The sequence below is a fragment of the Tenrec ecaudatus genome, chromosome 12 (assembly GCF_050624435.1).
Source record: "Tenrec ecaudatus isolate mTenEca1 chromosome 12, mTenEca1.hap1, whole genome shotgun sequence".
Classification (NCBI taxonomy): domain Eukaryota; kingdom Metazoa; phylum Chordata; class Mammalia; order Afrosoricida; family Tenrecidae; genus Tenrec; species Tenrec ecaudatus.
Genome location: NC_134541.1, coordinates 51671313 through 51688022, shown reverse-complemented (window position 1 = coordinate 51688022; position 16710 = coordinate 51671313). Strand labels below are relative to the sequence as shown.

At 39.8% G+C, this 16710-nt stretch overlaps 1 protein-coding gene and 1 pseudogene across 1 annotated transcript in view; both read right to left on the bottom strand.

Moving 5' to 3' along the window:
* The window catches only part of CFAP61 (cilia and flagella associated protein 61), a 368344-nt gene that overhangs the window by 157753 nt on the left and 193881 nt on the right, over positions 1-16710 (bottom strand). The window contains exon 18 of the mRNA XM_075527979.1: positions 9263-9361. Coding sequence (XP_075384094.1) covers positions 9263-9361 — 99 coding nt within the window. The remainder of the gene's footprint in view (positions 1-9262; positions 9362-16710) is intronic.
* LOC142422220 (eukaryotic translation elongation factor 1 epsilon-1 pseudogene) lies at positions 3747-8919 on the bottom strand (annotated as a pseudogene).

Genomic DNA, 16710 nt, shown 5'->3' with positions numbered 1-16710 from the left:
AAATATGAAAACAAAATAATGTCATGAGTCAATTCTGACTCATATTGGCACTCTGAAACTCTTATATACTTTAGTGGAATTGTAAAGTGGTACAAGCACGGGAAAATGGGATAGAACTTCCTTTAAAAGACAGAAATAGACTTCTGGTAGACATGTTAACTTAGGCAGACATACCACACGCTCACTCTTCAACAAAGACAGGATACAACAGATACAGAGGAGAAACACGGGATGTTGAAGGGGTGAAATAAGCTCTGAGCGAAACAAAATAAATAAAAGCTGAGTGAGGCAAACATAAACACTAACACCAGTGAGGTGTTTGTGGGTTGACGCAAACACTCCAGTTCCCATGGATCCCAGGAAGTGTCCAAAGCCCCCATTTGTGCACCCACCTGTTGTCAAGGGCCATCAAGTTGGCTTCACCCAAAAGTGACCCAATGCACAAGAGAACGGAACACTGCATGACCCTGTGCCATCCTCACAATTGTTCCTATGCCTGAGTCCAATGATATGCCCACTATGCCACTCAATCTCGGTGAGGGCTTGCCCCTCCTTTGCTGTCCTTCCACTTTACCAAGCACGATGTCCTTCTCCAGAGGCTGGTCTTTAGTGACATTATTTTCAAGGTACGCAAGACAAAGACTTGCCACTCTTGCCTCTAAGGAGCATTCTGGCCTTACTTCTCCCAAGCAGGTTTGTCCTTGAGCAGTTCATACTCACTGCCATCGAGTCAACGCTAACTACTAGTGACCCCCTGTGGGTTTCCAAGACGGTAACTGTTTTCAGGAAGAGAAAATCTTTCTCCCATGGAGCCGCTGGTGGTTTCGAACTGCCGACAATGTGGATTTCAACCCAACAGATAACCACTATACCTATAAGCCGTCCATGGTACTTTCTATATTCTATATTCTTCTCCTGTACCATAATTCAAATGCATCAAATTCTTCTTTGGTATTCCTTATTCGAAGTCCAAATTTCACGTGCGTATGAGGCAATGGAGAATACCATGGCTTGGGTCAGGCGCACCTTCATGCAGGCAGCAACACCTACAAAACCCTACTCTGTTTAGGTGGAGTTGAAGAAAACAGCCAGCACCCAAGGACCAAACTTAGCAGCTTTTTGTTGGCTGCTGTCGAATTGGCTACAACCCATAGCGATCCTATGAACAACAGAACGAGACACTGTATGGTCCTGCCCATCATTACAATTGTTCCTCTGCCTGAACCCATCATTGTTCTTTCTTTTTTGTTTCCAAGTTTGGCATTCCAATGGTCAATAATTATAAATGCATTTTCATCAATTTCCAGCTGAGGTGACTGGTAGAGTTCTTTAACTTCTTCATCACTAGCTTTTGTAATGGGTGTTTAAATTTCACTAATAGTTAAATTGATTGGATTTCCTTGAAAGTAGATAGATATAATCTTATCACAACAGCATTGTACTTCATGATTGATTTGGAATGTCCTTTCGAACAATGAATGTTATGTACATAAATGCTGAAAAATAAGGCTGTTATAATAGGTTGGTCTTATTTCCCTTTCAGAGCTCTCTTGGTATACAGGAACCCCATTGCTTCGTGTTTGTCTTGTACCCTTCATTATTGCCAAATATTTTTCACTCATTCTACCATTGATCTTGTCAAATCTGGGGAATTTTGTATGTTTAGAGTCAGATCTGTATATACAGTATTGCTTGTTTTTTTTGTTTTTTTTGACCAAATTAAATCCCTTTGATTAATTTTTGTGGTCTAATAGCTCTGGGTCAGACTTCCAGTACAAAATTGAATAGGAGTAGTGACAAAGGGCATCCTGTCTGCTTCTCATTTACAAGAAGAAGGCTTCAAATTCCTCTCCATTGAGTGATTTTGTATATACGTGATGTTAAGGAATTTCACTCCTATTCCTGTTTGGTTGAGTTTTATCAGAGGACGCTCCGGTGGTGGTGTAGTTATGCTGATCACTAAGTCCGAGGTTTGAAACCATTAGCTTCTCTGAGGAAGAAAGACATGGCTTTCTCTTCCCATAAAGCGTGACAGTCTTGAAACCCATGGGGGAAATTCAGGGTCGCCATGAGTTGGAACCTGAAAGAGTGATTTTTTTTTTTAGTCAGAAATTGGTGTGGATATTTGGTCAAATGCCCCGTCCTGCACTGATTGATATGATCATATAGCTTTTTTCCTCTTATTTATATATGGTGGATTACATTGACCGTTTTTCTAATATTAACCATCATTGCATACCTGGTATGGATCCCACTGGATCATAATTAAAAAATAATTGTTGGATTCTATTGGCTAGGATTTGGTTGAAAATTTTTCATTTATGTTAAGGGATATTGGTCTGTAATCTTATATTCTGGTGATTGATTCTGGTACCAAGGTTATGCTTCCTTCATGAAACAAATTTGGGAGTTTGCCATCCTTTTCTATGTTTTGGAACAGTTTGTATAGAAGTGATGGTAACTTTTCTCTATAGAATGTTTTGTTGAATTAGTTGGTGAAATCATCTCATCCTGAACTTTTTTTGTTTGGAATTTTAAAAAGACCTGATAGATTTCCTTCTTTTGTTAAAAATATCTACTTTTGTCCCTATTAGCTTAGGCGGTTTTTTAGTCTGAGTACTTTAGAGAAATCAATCCACAGAAACGCATACGTATAAGAGAGTTTTATATAAAGGGTAAGTGCACATCAAGAAAACATCCCAACCCAGTGCTTCCCAAGCCCAGAAGTCCAACATTAGCCCATATGTCCAACATCATTCCACAAAGTCCTTGACCATCTCACAAAATACGTGCAATGATACCACGTGCAGGAGAAAAGCCAGATCAGTGAACGTGTAAGCATCTCAGCGCTGGCAGGGGTCTCCACACAGCTGCTCCAGCACCCAGTGCTGCAGCAGGGTAGGTCCATGTGGCTTCTCCTCAGGGATGTCTTGCAGGAAGTGAGCCTTGCCAGCTGAAGCAGGGAACTGGCTAAGGCATCTGCACTCTGGTCCGGCCATCAGAAAGCAAGGGACTCGAGAACTAGAAAAGGCGAGGGTCACTGAGCCATTTATTTCTCTGCCCTTCAATTAACCCCACATCTGTTTATCGGCCAGGTTGGCACAATAAACTTTAACTCAGGAAGGTTTTAAACAATTTATCCACTTCTTATAGGTTTTCAAATTTATTGGGAATGCAGTATTTCATAGTATTGTGTGATTTTTTTCATTTGGCTCTGTTGTGATGACACCCAATACATTAGTTATTCATTATATTTTCATTTTCTTTCCCTTTTTTAGATTTTCCACTAATTTGTCAGTTTTAAGTTTTTCAAAATATCAGCTTCTTGTCTTGTCAATTCTATGGGTTTTTTTTCAGTTTGGAATTTATTTACATCAGCTTTAATATTTATTATTTCTGTTTCTCAGTGGCTGTGAGTTTATTACTTATTTATTTATTTTAACCACATTTACTAGCTCACATAAATATTTTAAAACAAGTCCATCTTTCTTCCCTTTCCTTGGCACAATTTATTATAGATGATAATAAACAAACTAGCTAAATGTCCATTGGGGAAAAATGAATTTTAAAATACAAAAGAGAGGTGAACTAATAGCCAAATACATCACCCATGGAAAACATTGTTTTTCCTTATGGATTAAGCCACTGATTTGCAACTTTTATTAAAATTTCACCTATAAGTCACGATAATTTATGACTTGATTTTGACAAGTTTTTACATTTAAAAAATTGCAAAATGCCAACCAAAGAACAAACAAAACATTCTAACAGAAGTGTACACTTTTAAAATTTAGCTCCCGTCAACAAATAATGACTATCAGTTTATGCTAGTCCTCTGGTCCAGAATGCATTTTTCACTTGAAACGTGTTAATAACTCTTCTGTGGGGCCTGGGAAGCTTCTAATGGGAACTGGTATACAGTCTGTTCTTGATGAAGACAACACTAGACAGATGCTGCTTGATCCCTGGGTGGTGCTGAATGTGGCCAAACCAGCGAGACACATTCAGATATTTCTCCTTCTCTTGAACCGGCAGCTCAACTATAAAGTGGTGCAGTCCATAGTATAACAGAATATCAGCTAAGGTAAAGTTATAGCCCGTAAGGTAGACTTTGTCTTCAAGATAAGAATTAAGTTCCTTCAGCAGAATGCAGATGTCGTCTTTATTGGAGTGTCCATCTACCTGACTGACCCTGTATTCCAACCACTGCTGCACGACTGCTTTCTCTTCTGCAGTGCTCCCCAGCAAAGATTCCTTGTTGGCTTGCCTGACTAGATGAGCTGCTATTGTTGTTAATCCCGTTAAACTCACACCATTGTTTGTTTGAAGAACTGGAATCCTGGGCCCCGTATATGTTCCTTTGACTCAGCCCCAGGGACTTCTCAAGCAGCTTCGGCTGTGAGTTTATTTGGCTGTTCTTGTTCTGTTATTTGTTGGAGATGTTGTTCTAAGATGTTTATTATGCTTCTTATATTTTTAAGTGTGAATTTATTACTATATATTTTGCTTTAGTTGAGTCCCATTTGTTTTGCTATGTTATATTTTCATTCTTACTTGTTTCTTTTTTTTTAGTTATTTTATTTTTTAAAAACAATTTATTAGGGGCTCATACAACTCTTATCACAGTCCATACATATACGTACATCAATTGTATAAAGCACATCTGTACATTCTTTGCCCTAATCATTTTCTTTTTTTTCTCCTCTTTTCTTTTTTTACATTTTATTAGGGACTCATACAACTCTTATCACAATCCATACGTATACATACATCAATTGTATAAAGCACATCCATACATTCCCTGCCCTAATCATTCTCAAAGCATTTGCTCTCCACTCAAGCCTTTTGCATCAGGTCCTCTTTTTTTTTCCCCTCCCTCCCCGCTCCCCCCTCCCCCATGTGCCCTTGGTAATTTATACATCGTTATTTTGTCACATCTTGCCCTATCCGGAGTCTCCCTTCCCCCCTTCTCTGCTGTCCCTCTCCCAGGGAAGAGGTCACATGTGGATCCTTGTAATCAGTTCCCCCTTTCCAACCCACTCACCCTCCACTCGCCCAGCATCGTCCCTCACACCCTTGGTCCTGAAGGTATCATCCACCCTGGATTTCCTGTGCCTCCAGCCCTCATATGTACCAGTGTACAGCCTCTGTCCTATCCAGCCCTGCAAGGTAGAATTCGGATCATGGTAGTTGGGGGGAGGAAGCATCCAGGATCTGGGGGAAAGCTGTGTTCTTCATCGGTACTACCTCGCACCCTAATTAACCCATCTCCTCTCCTAAACCTCTCTATGAGGGGATCTCCATTGGCCGACACTTGGACCTTGGGTCTCCACTCTGCATTTCCCCCTTCATTCAATATGGTATGTATACACACACACACATATATACACATACATACACACACATATATATACATATACACACATATCTTTTTTTTTTGCATGATGCCTTATACCTGGTCCTTTTGGCACCTCGTGATCGCACTGGCCGGTGTGCTTCTTCCATGTGGGCTTTTTTGCTTCTGAGCTAGATGGCCGCTTGTTCGCCTTCAAGCCTTTAAGACCCCAGACACTATCTCTTTTGATAGCCAGGCACCATCAGCTTTCTTCACCACATTTGCTTATGCACCCATTTGTCTTCAGCGATCCTATCATGGAGGTGTGCAGTCAATGATATGATTTTTTGTTCTTTGATGCCTGATCACTGATCCCTTCGGGACCACTCGATCACACAGGCTGGTGTGTTCTTCCATGTGGAATTTGTTGCTTCTGAGCTAGATGGCCGCTTGTTTATCTTCAAGCCTTTAAGATGTCCCTTGCCTCTTATTTTATTTTTTTATCTTCAATTACCCAGTGTTTTATAAGCAGGGTGCTATTCAATATCAATCTATTTGATTTTCATCCTTTATATTCCTATTGCCTGTTTCTAATTTTATAGTATTATGATCTGAGAAGATGGTTTGCATTTTATTAATGTTTAGGTAAGTATTAAGGCTTACTTTGTGACCTAACCTATGGGCTACTCTGGGAATGTTCCATGTGATCTTTAAAAGAATATACACTGTTTTGTTGTTGGGCATAGAGTTCTTTATATGCCTAACAGGTCAAGTTGATTAATTGTGTTGTTTCGTTCTTTGGTGTCTACGTTGAATTTCTTTGAAGTTGCTCTGACCTTCCTGGAGAGTGGTGTGATAAAGTCCTGCTATTGTAGTGCTGTGTTTCTTTTTAAATTTATAGAGGTTTAAATAATGTATTGTGATGGTCTTTATTTGGATGCATAAATATTTATAATGCCTGTCTTCTTGTTCAATTGTTCCTCTAATTAGTATATAATGCTCTTCTGTGTCTCATAGTGGATTTGGTTTTGGAATCTATTTTACCGGAGATTAAGATAGCCACTCCCACTTTTTAAAAATTTCCATTAACTTGATATATTTTTCTATTCTTTGGTTTTGTTATTCTTTTGTCTTTGTTATCTAAAGTGTGTTTCATGTAAGTAGCATATTAATGAGTATAATTCTTCTACTCTCTGTCTTTTTAGTGTTATTATTGATAGGTATGCATTTATTGCTAAACTTTTGTTCTGTTCTGGTGTGATGTGTGTGTGTGTGTGTTGTGTGTGGTGTTGTTTTCTTTGTTCCATAATTCTCTGTGCAGAGTTCATTTGTTTGTGGTTTCTCTTTCACTTTTTTCTTTTTATTGTCTTACTTGGTCTTCATGACTTTCCTCACTTTTATCTTGATCAACCCTAGCCATTTTCTTTCAGATTACCTTAATATTTATTAATTCATTTCCTAGTTTAACACAATCTTCTCTCTCTTGAAATCTACTTCCTCTCCACTTAAAGGTTTTGTTTTAACAGCTTACCTCTTTTTGATTTTTAATTATCTTCATTTCAGATTGACATCTCTGGTTCCCTATTTTCAGTCTTATTAATGTGCTTTACATTCTTTATTACTATGATTTTATTAACTATTGAATGGTGCTGTCTTGTGTGTTGATCTTAGATTGATGTCTATTGTTGCTGATTCCATCTGAAGAATTTTTCTTAGTTTTTTAAATTTTGTTTTTTAAAACTGGTTTTGTTTTTATATATGCCTTTAATTTCCCTCTATTTAGAAATGACTTCATTTCTCTTCATATTTTCTGGGAAATTTTGCTGGACATAAAATCCTTGGTTGGCAATTTTTATTCTTTCAGAATTTTATATATGTCATCTATTGCCTTCTTTCCTATGATTTCTCCTAAAAATTTTTATCTTAGTCTTATTGTTTCTTGTTTCTCTTTTGTAGGTACATTTTTTTCTGATCTGCTCTCAGAATTCTTTCCTTATTTTTAATTTTGGGAAGCTTGTTTATGATTTTCTGTGGTGATTGTCTTTTTGATTCTACCCTGAGTGGGGTTATATATGCTTCTTAATTATTATGTCTCCTTTGTCATGAAGGAGGGAAGTTTTCTTCTTCTAACAGTCATTTGTTCTCTGTGGTTTGTTTCTTCCTGTTCTGAAAATCTCATCATATGTATGTTATTTCTCTTGATACTGTATCACGTAATTCTAAGGCTTTTCTCATATTTCTTTTTGATATTTTTACAGATCATTCTTCTCCTAGTGTGGTATTCAGAGAATCTTTGTCAAGTTCACTAATTTAGCTTTTCATTGCTTAATTCTAGTTTATTCCTTCTCAATATATACTATTTATTTCTATTATCTTGGTATGTGTCATCTAGATTTCTATTTGGTGTTTTTGTATGCTTTTCAATATTTCATTTATTTAGTGACATTCTCTTGTAGAGTTTTCCTGAATTCTTCTATGGTTTTCTCCCTTTTCCCCATCACTATTTGTGATCTTTTTTCACATCTGTTGAACATACCTAAAAATTATTCTTCAGATTTCCATTTCCAGTCATTTCAAAGTCTTATAATCTTCAGGGAAGTCTTTTGGCTCTGTACATTGATCACTTGTCTGTGCCATCCTGCCATGTTTCCTCATATGAACTGCAATTATCTGTCTCCAAAACACTGTGGTGCTTTTAAACTTATGCTTGGTTGTTGATCAGTTGGTACTAGAGTGCATGTAGGACCTTGTAGCCTAGATTCAACTTTGGCAATGTAAGGGTAGCTGGGTCACATGGGACTGGTTGTTTCCATCAGGTGGAGCAAGACAGGAATGACACAAAACAAAGAAAGAGAGAGAGAGAGAGAGAGAGAGAGAGAGAGAGAGAGAGAACAACAACAACAACAACAAGGAGGACGACAAGAACAAAAACAAGAAGAAAAAGAAGGAGAAAAGAATGTTCCAGGCTGAAGGCAGGAGCTGAAAGCAAAAGGTAGAGACAAAAGAAGAAGAAAAAAGAAAAAGAAAGACAGAAAGAAAAATATTCCCAAGCCAGCCTTGGTAACCCCGGGGCACTGCCAGCTTCCATTGGCCTACAGTGGGTCTTTTTAGCAGCCACTGCAGCCTCAGAGCACACAAATGTGTGGGTCCTGCCTGTCTAGTATTGCTCTGCTGTGGTGTTTTATTTTGTGTTTTTTAAGCCCCAATCCTCAAACGCTGCTGTTTTCTTTTGTTTTTAAACTGCACTTGACTCTGGTAGCCTGTATCTCGTTCCCTTCTGCCATAGTTAGCAGAAAGTGGAGGTGGCTGCCCACACCCTAAGTGCTACTTCCTAGCTGTCACCTTCGCCGTGGATCTTCTGTTTAGAAAACAAAGAAAACATAAAGTCCAAGCCTACTCTGGATGGCCCAGTCCCGGCTGTACCAGTCTCAAGGTGTGCTGTGATGCTGCCCTTCCCCCTGCCTGCGCTCTTAGCCCCAGGATGCCTTGGTTGCATTTACTTTGTAAATAGGAAGCAAATGGGAATTTGGTTCACTCAGCTTTCCTCTTTCTTCCCAGAGATTCAGAGCTAGGTTTTCCTCCATATTGATTTTCTCCCATTTTTGTTGTAGAGGGTTTCTGTAGTACAACTGGCTAGGGCACCATTTTTTTTTCCTGGTGACCAGGACTAATTGTCATGGCAACAACAAAAAGCTCAGCAAGACTGGCTTATCACACACATTTTACAATCAAGGAACAAAAGCTAATCCTTTGCAAAGATCCTAAACTCTATCAGAAAAGCTCACTGTCTCCTTTTTCCAGTATTAACTTGTCTTCTCATTCATTTTCCACGAATAGGTTAAAGCCCCCTCACATTTAGCTTAAAAACAACTGCATACAAACTAGGATATTTCAGCCTCAGAATGAAAAAGCAAACAGAATTCATACTCGCTTGCTAAAAAACTTCTTTGGTCAGTGGCCAGAAAGTTCTTTCCAGGAAGTCCATGGGTTGAAATCAGGGTGAGATTATTAAACTTCAGGTGTGGACTAAGAAGAACAAAATAGGGAAAAAACAAAGCAAAAAGAGATTAAGCACTATTCAGTGGAAGTTTATTGTAATTCATTTAATCTCATTTCATGTTCTATAAAACTGTTGAATTTTTCTTTGAACTAGAAACTTTTTTTTTTCACAAAATGTTAAATATGACCAGCCACTTAAATGAGAGAAGGGAGATTTCACTGGAACTGGTAAATGCTGATATTTCCAGAAACTACACGCTGTATAATGATACACACAGTTTAACTTTAAATTTTTTCTTAAAGTAAAATAAACCCCCCCAGATTTGGAGGGAAATAAATTTAGTATAAGCTAATGGAAAATTTACAGGACAGAAAGCCTCGCCTTTCTCCCATGAAGCGGATGATGGACATGAGCCACTGACCTTAGGGTTAGCAGCCCAACACAATTCACTAATGCATTTGAATTATGGTGTTGCTTAATAATATTGAAAGAACTGCCAAAAGAACAAACAAATCTGTGTTGGACGAGGTACAGCCATAATATTTCTTATAAGTAAGATGACAAGGCTTTGTGTCACATGCTTTGGACATGGAATCAAGAGAGACTACTCCTGGCAAAGTGTTCCCCACCATCATCCTTGGTAGAGTAGAGGGGTGGCAGAAAAAGAAGATGGTCAATTACATGGATTGACACGGTGGCCGCAACGAGGGCTCAAACAACAAAGAACAACTGTGACAACGGTGCGGAACAGAGCAAAGTTTCAGTCGGTTGTATGTAGACTCAAACTCTCAACACTTGGCTTCACTGTCACGGCGAGGAGGTAAGAGCTGCACACAAATGGGCTGTGCAGGTCAAGAAACTACTGGCCATCCTCCCCACCACAACAGAAGTTTGCTGTTGACTTATAATCGGCCACTTTGCATGTTATACTTGCCCTTAGTCCCCCACAAGCATTATCATCATCTGATTTTATTATGTGGAAATTGAGGTAATGTGACTTGCCTAAGGCCACATGTATAGAAACACCTTTTCATCTCATCATTGCCTATACAATCCTGTAAGCTTCTAGTTGTTGAGAGAAACCCAAAGATTATCTAATTCTGACCAATCAACACTGGCTTTATTACTTTTAGACACATATTTACTCAAATCAGTCTATCAAAGCATCAGCTAAGAGAAATTTCTAGAGGATTGTCTGTAAGAGCTACACTGCCTAGCATTTGTGTCAGGCATTCTAAGAACCAAGGCACTTTTACAGACAAAATCATAGAGATTAATCTTCAAGAAAATTTATAATGGGGCAGGGCCAGGTTTTAATGATCTTTGTTTCATGCATAAAAAAATCACGGTCAAGAATGGTAAATTGTTTAACGTCATAAGCAGCAGGCCCAGACATGAAAGTCATGTGCTTCAATCCCAAGTGGAACTCTCCGACTCACCCGCATTGCCCCTTTGAACCATGGTAGCTAGTGACTGTGTACTGCATACCGAAGACATATGAATGGAGCTTGCCACAGAAATCATAGAAGCTTAAAGCTCACTCTGTGCTTTCCCTTAAACATTGCAATATCTCAGCCTCAAATAGACCCTCTGGTTTAGAGTCAAGAGAGTGTATGAGTCTTTGCACGAGTCCAAGTTGACAGGAGTGATTTTTTTCTGAAATGCTCCGTTTGGGCCTCCCCTTAAACCAACCAAATGAAAAGAAAGAAAGCCTTTCCCATGTTAAAGGAAAACACTTGCCTTCCTTTCCCATGAGTAGGTTGGAAATTTTGCAAATATGAAAATGCTATAAATTTACTAACACGATGTTAAGTACCATTAAAAGCAGAAGACTGGATGATGGCACATATTGGCCATGCAATAAATTCAACAGCAGCTGATATTTTATTATGAAAAGTTTTGTTCTAAGTTCTAAAGATGTGTGTCATTTAAGGATAGATCTACCAGGAGGATTAGGAGAGGGTGGGGGAAGAAAGGGGGAATCGATCACAAGGATCAACCTATAACCCCCTTAGGGGGATAAATAATGGAAAAGGGAGTGTGGGGGTGATGGAGGACAATGTAAGATATGAAAATAATAATCTATAACTTATCAAGGGTTTGTGAGAAAGGGCAGGGAGGGAGGGGGAAGAAATGGGGAACTTATATCAGGGGCTCAAGTGGGAAGAGAATGCTTTGAAAATGATGATGGCGGCATATGTGCAAATGCGCTTGGCACACTGGATGAATGTATGGCTTGTGATAAGAGATGTAAGAGCCCCCAATAAAAGTAATTTTTTACAAAGAAAGAAAATTGTTCACAGAAAATACAAATTGCCCTCAAAATAAAGGATAGACCTAATTGATACAAAAACATTCTAAATACTCGAATAATATAAAGGTCACAATTAACGCTGGCGACTTATGGCTGCCAGGAGAATGATGAGATTTTCTACTCCTATAATGGTTTACAGTCTCAAAAACCTACATGGGCATTTCTATTCTGTCCTGTGGGGTCACTGTGAGTTAGCGTCAACTTGCTAGTAGTGAGGGCTGTTTTGTTGTTGTTGTTTTTAACTTATGGCTGCAGGTCTGCAGATAGTGGTGAGGCTTTTGATTTGTTATAGTTTAATAATAATAATAGGAACCCTGGTGGCATTGAGCTTAAGTACTCTCCTGGTAACTCAAAGGTCCGCAGTTCAAACTCACCAGCTGCTTCACCGGAGAAAGATGTGGCAATGTGCCTCCCTAATTGTGAGTTGATTCCAATTCATGGCGACTCTGGAGGACAGAGGAGAACTGACAGAGCAAGGCTTCAGGGGCTGTGCCTTTTTATGGATTCAGGCGGCCACATTTTCCTCCTGCAGAGCAGCAGGTGGACTCAAATCACTGACCTCTCAGGAGCCAAGTGCTTAATCACTGTGCCATAGCTTAGGAAATCCTAAAGGACAGGTTGACTCTGCCCTTAGGGTTGCTATGAATTGAAATAGGCCTCCCGGTAATAATGCGTTTGATGTTTCTGTTTTTATAATAATTATAATAGTATAGGCTTATAGTTACACATAGAGTTGGATTTTTGTTTGTGGCTTTGGACCCTATGTGATTGAAGTGTGCATTCTGTTGTACTAATGCCACAGAGTCAGATAAGGGTACTTTTGACACTTCTGTGAATAGAAGGTCATAATAAAACCCGGCATACCTTTTTACTACAAAAACAACCTTTTTAGTACTGAATTTGAAGTACATATTAACATGGATCAAACAGCTTATAAACTGACGATATACCACATTGCATTATCAGAAATTGGGCGATAGTGCAAAGGAGACATGTTTGAAAGTAATTTTTATTATCAGTATGTAGTCTGTAATAATAAAGCAGCGAGACTGGAATGGCAGGGGCAACATTTCCACATTTATATACTTAGAGGGACCAGCTTTTCAGGCCTGTTCTTTGTTCCTTTTGCATTCCTCCTTGTGGCTGTTCTAGTACGTTCGCTGCTCTAGCCGTTTACTTCAAACATCAAGTTCTCCACCTTCACCCTTATCACTACCCCGGCCATGCCCTTTCCTCATTTCTGACCCCACCCCCAACCTGAGTGGCTGTTAGATGCAGTGGAGTGCATTCTCAGAGCGAGCCCAGAGCAAGGAGAAATTGGTCACCAGGCAAGCAAGGAGCCCTGGTGGCGCAGTGGGTTCTCAGTTGGGCTGTGAACTGCCAGGTCAGCAGCTGGGAATCCTCAGCCAAGCCAAAGGAGAAAGATGAGGCGGCCCGCTCCCATGAAGATGGTCTGCCTCGGAAACCCAACGGGCAGTTCTGCTATATCCCTTACTGTCACTATGTGTAGAGCCATGGCGTTGGTTGGGGGGTTTATTAGGCCACCACGTCTTGTTCCCTTTCGTCGCCTCCAGATATAGCCACAGAGTGTCATTTATTTCTTGCTGTCACTCTGACCCCGTGATTCGGAAGAGAGGCATCTCTCCGTTATCCCTGCCTTCTCTTCAAAGTCCTTTCTCATTTCTAATTTTGCCTACGTCTCTACTTAAGGAAACCAGAAGTAAACGAGTCTATTGCTGCTACGGGGGGCGGGGGGGGGGGGCGATGGCGTCAACAGGGCGCATGTGCAGCATCTGCTCTTCTTTAGGACTGCACTAAAGGCAGAAGGAAAGAGGAAAGACTAGGAAGCGCTGCCTTCTGGGAGATGTCCAGTTTTATATAGATGGGCTTTAGGTCTCCACTCTGATCCCCCTTGTTCGCATCAATGGTGGTTTGTTTGGATGGGACGAGACAGCCAGGGTGCGGTATAGAATCAACGAAACACACAACATTCCTCTAGTTCTTTAATTTGCACACACACACACACTATCATGAACCCAGTTCGACCTTGCAAATTGGCTCGACCAGAGTGTGTGCACTGGTACAGATAAGAGTTCCTGACACACAGAATCCAGGACAGATAAACCCCTCAGGAACAATGGAGTAGGATACCATGAGGGGAGGGGGAAGGTGAGGTGAAATGGGGAGAAAGGGGGAACCGATCACAATGATCAATGTATAACCTCCCCACCTCCGCTGAGGGTGACCAGAGGCAGCAGAAGGCATAAGATATGAAAATAATAATCATTTATAATTTATCAAAGGGCCAGGAAGGTGGAGAAGGGAGAGAAAAATGAGGAGCTGGTACCAAGGGCTCAAGTGGAAAGAAAATGTTTTGAAAAGAAATTGATGATGGCAACATATGTACAAATGTGCTTGACACAATGGATGGATATATGGATTGTGATAAGAGCTGTACCAACCCTCAAAAATTTTTTTTAATTAAGACAGACTAGAAAATGCTGTTCGCACACTGCTCAGCGTTCTGTTATCAAGGAAACAGGGCACAATGGATGCTGAAGGTGGCCATTCATGTGGACTCAGGGGGCGGTACTCAGGGCACAGGCAGAACACAAAGGGTAGAAAGGCACCATTTACAAAGATGTGAGCTAAGCAATAGAGAACAGTAAGGGGCTATCTAGGGACAAGATGCTATCACCAATCCTCTGCAGGTGCAGGATGAGAGGAAATAGTGGGATCTGGAGTCAGGGAGCCCAGAGGAGCCATAGTCATACAGCATGCTATCCCAAGTAACACGATCTTGAAGTTCTCTTTGTTTGTCTTTTTAAATCATTTTATTGGGAGTTCTTACAGCTCTTATAACAAGCCATACATCCATTGTGTCAAGCACATTTGTACATATGTTGCCATCATCCTTTTCAAAATATTTTCTTTCCACATGAGCCCTTAGTATCATCCCCTCATTTTTCATCCCTCCCCCACCTCTCTCCCTCATGAACCCTTGATAATTTATAAATTATTATTATTTTCATATCTTACAGCAACCACTGTCTCCCTTTACCCATGTTTCTGTTGTTAGTCCCCCCCAGGGGTGGTGGTTATATAATGATCATTTGATGGATTCCTCCTTCTCCCCTCCTTCCCCCTAACCCCGTGGTATCACTACTCCCATTACTGTTCCTGAGGGGTTTATCTGTCCTGGATTTTGTATGTCAAGAGCTCGTATGTGTAACAGTGTACATGCTACTGTCTAGCCAGATTGGTTCCTTCTCATTCATCTGTTACAAAGCTCGCTGGACTTCACATTTACCATGACCTTAATCTTACATATTTACATATTACAGCTCTTTTGAGCTGTCAATTTAATTCCAAGGGCATATTAGTTCTAACAAGCATGCCCTATGTCATTCTGTAGTTTTCTCAAGATAATTCCAACTCACAGAGACCCCATCTGTGCACAGTAGAACCGTTCCCTAAGGTTTTCAAGACTGAGACCTTTAAGAAGCCGGTTACCAGGTCTTTCTTCTGAGATGCCACTGGATGGGTTCAAATAACCAACATTTTGACTAGTAGTCAATTGCTAACCATTCATACTACCTGCCATTTAATTATCTGAGAATATTACAAGTGCCTCTTGGTATAGAACACTGGGTCACAAGGTGCATCTTGTGCTTGAGCATTCATTAGAACGAAACTGATCACAAGGATCTACATAGAACCCCCTCCCTGGGGGGACATACAACAGATAAGTGGGTGAAGGGAGACACTGGACAGTGTAAGACATGAAAAATAATAATAATTTATAAATTATCAAGGGTCCGTGAGGGAGGGAGAGTAAGAGAGGGATGGGAAAATGAGGAGCTGGTACCAAGGGCTCAAGTAGAAAGAAAATGCTTTGAGAATGATGATGGCAACATGTGTACAAATATGTTTGACGCAATGGATGGATGTATGGATTGTGATAAGAGTTGTATGAGCCCTCAATAAAATGATTTACCAAAAAAAAAAATGTCAGGATCAGCAAAACCTCAGGAAAAAGCCACGACTATGTTTAAACAGTGCGATTGGATCGATATGAACAAAGTCCAGCATCACTGTGAGCTCCCTACTCCCAAGTCAGAGGTCACCACATTGTGGAGACGGGAGGGAAAGTTCGAGGTAAATGCACAAGCCAATGCAATATTAAGGACACCTGCATTTTCACAGCAAACAATTCCAGTGGGGATCTCGCGTTGCTGTGGCGACAAAGGGAGGAACAGCTCAAAGATACTTGTAAAGCAGGCACGGATTAGAGTATCCAGGGAAATCAGTACTGGATTTCTTTCCACACTTTGGGAGGATAGCTACAAAAGTAGGTCTGTCCTATCCTTCGAATAAGGAGGGTCACAAAGCCAATTAATGTGTACATGATAAAAGACACATAAAACTTTTCATGTTGTTTATCACTCTGGGTGTCAGAAACTTGTCAACTGACCATATGATCACTCATCATGTTTAATTTGTTATATAATTTTTTACTGCTTCCTTTGGGGGATGGGTAGTGAAAGGCAGCCAATGCAAGTGATTTAATTAACTGCATCCCTTAATGTCTTTACTTGAACAAATGGATAATATAGAAAGAAAATAATTATCCCACATGGGTCTAAATGTTTCCATTTAATTTTGTCAGACCTCTGCTTTCTGGATTGTTCAAAACAGGGACTAACATATTTTCAAATGACATTCTATCTTGGATAGATACTTAACCTCACTGCATATTTTACCAGGTAAAGCATAATTCATATTTAAATCAGTCTCAGTAATACCATGTAATGCCCCAAAATAATGATACCATGTAATGCCACAAAAGAATGAAATGCTACTGATGGAGGCTGAAAGTTGCAAGCTGTGTGAACTCTCACTATTAAAATTAAAATAAGACAAAAACACATTTATTTTATGTATAGAACAGATTAAGAGAATCTACCAGCTCTTCCTTGAAAAATAATTTAACTCTGCTAAATTTTGTTTCTATCACAAAACATAATTAAAATTTTTATTATTAACAAATATTAAATTGGG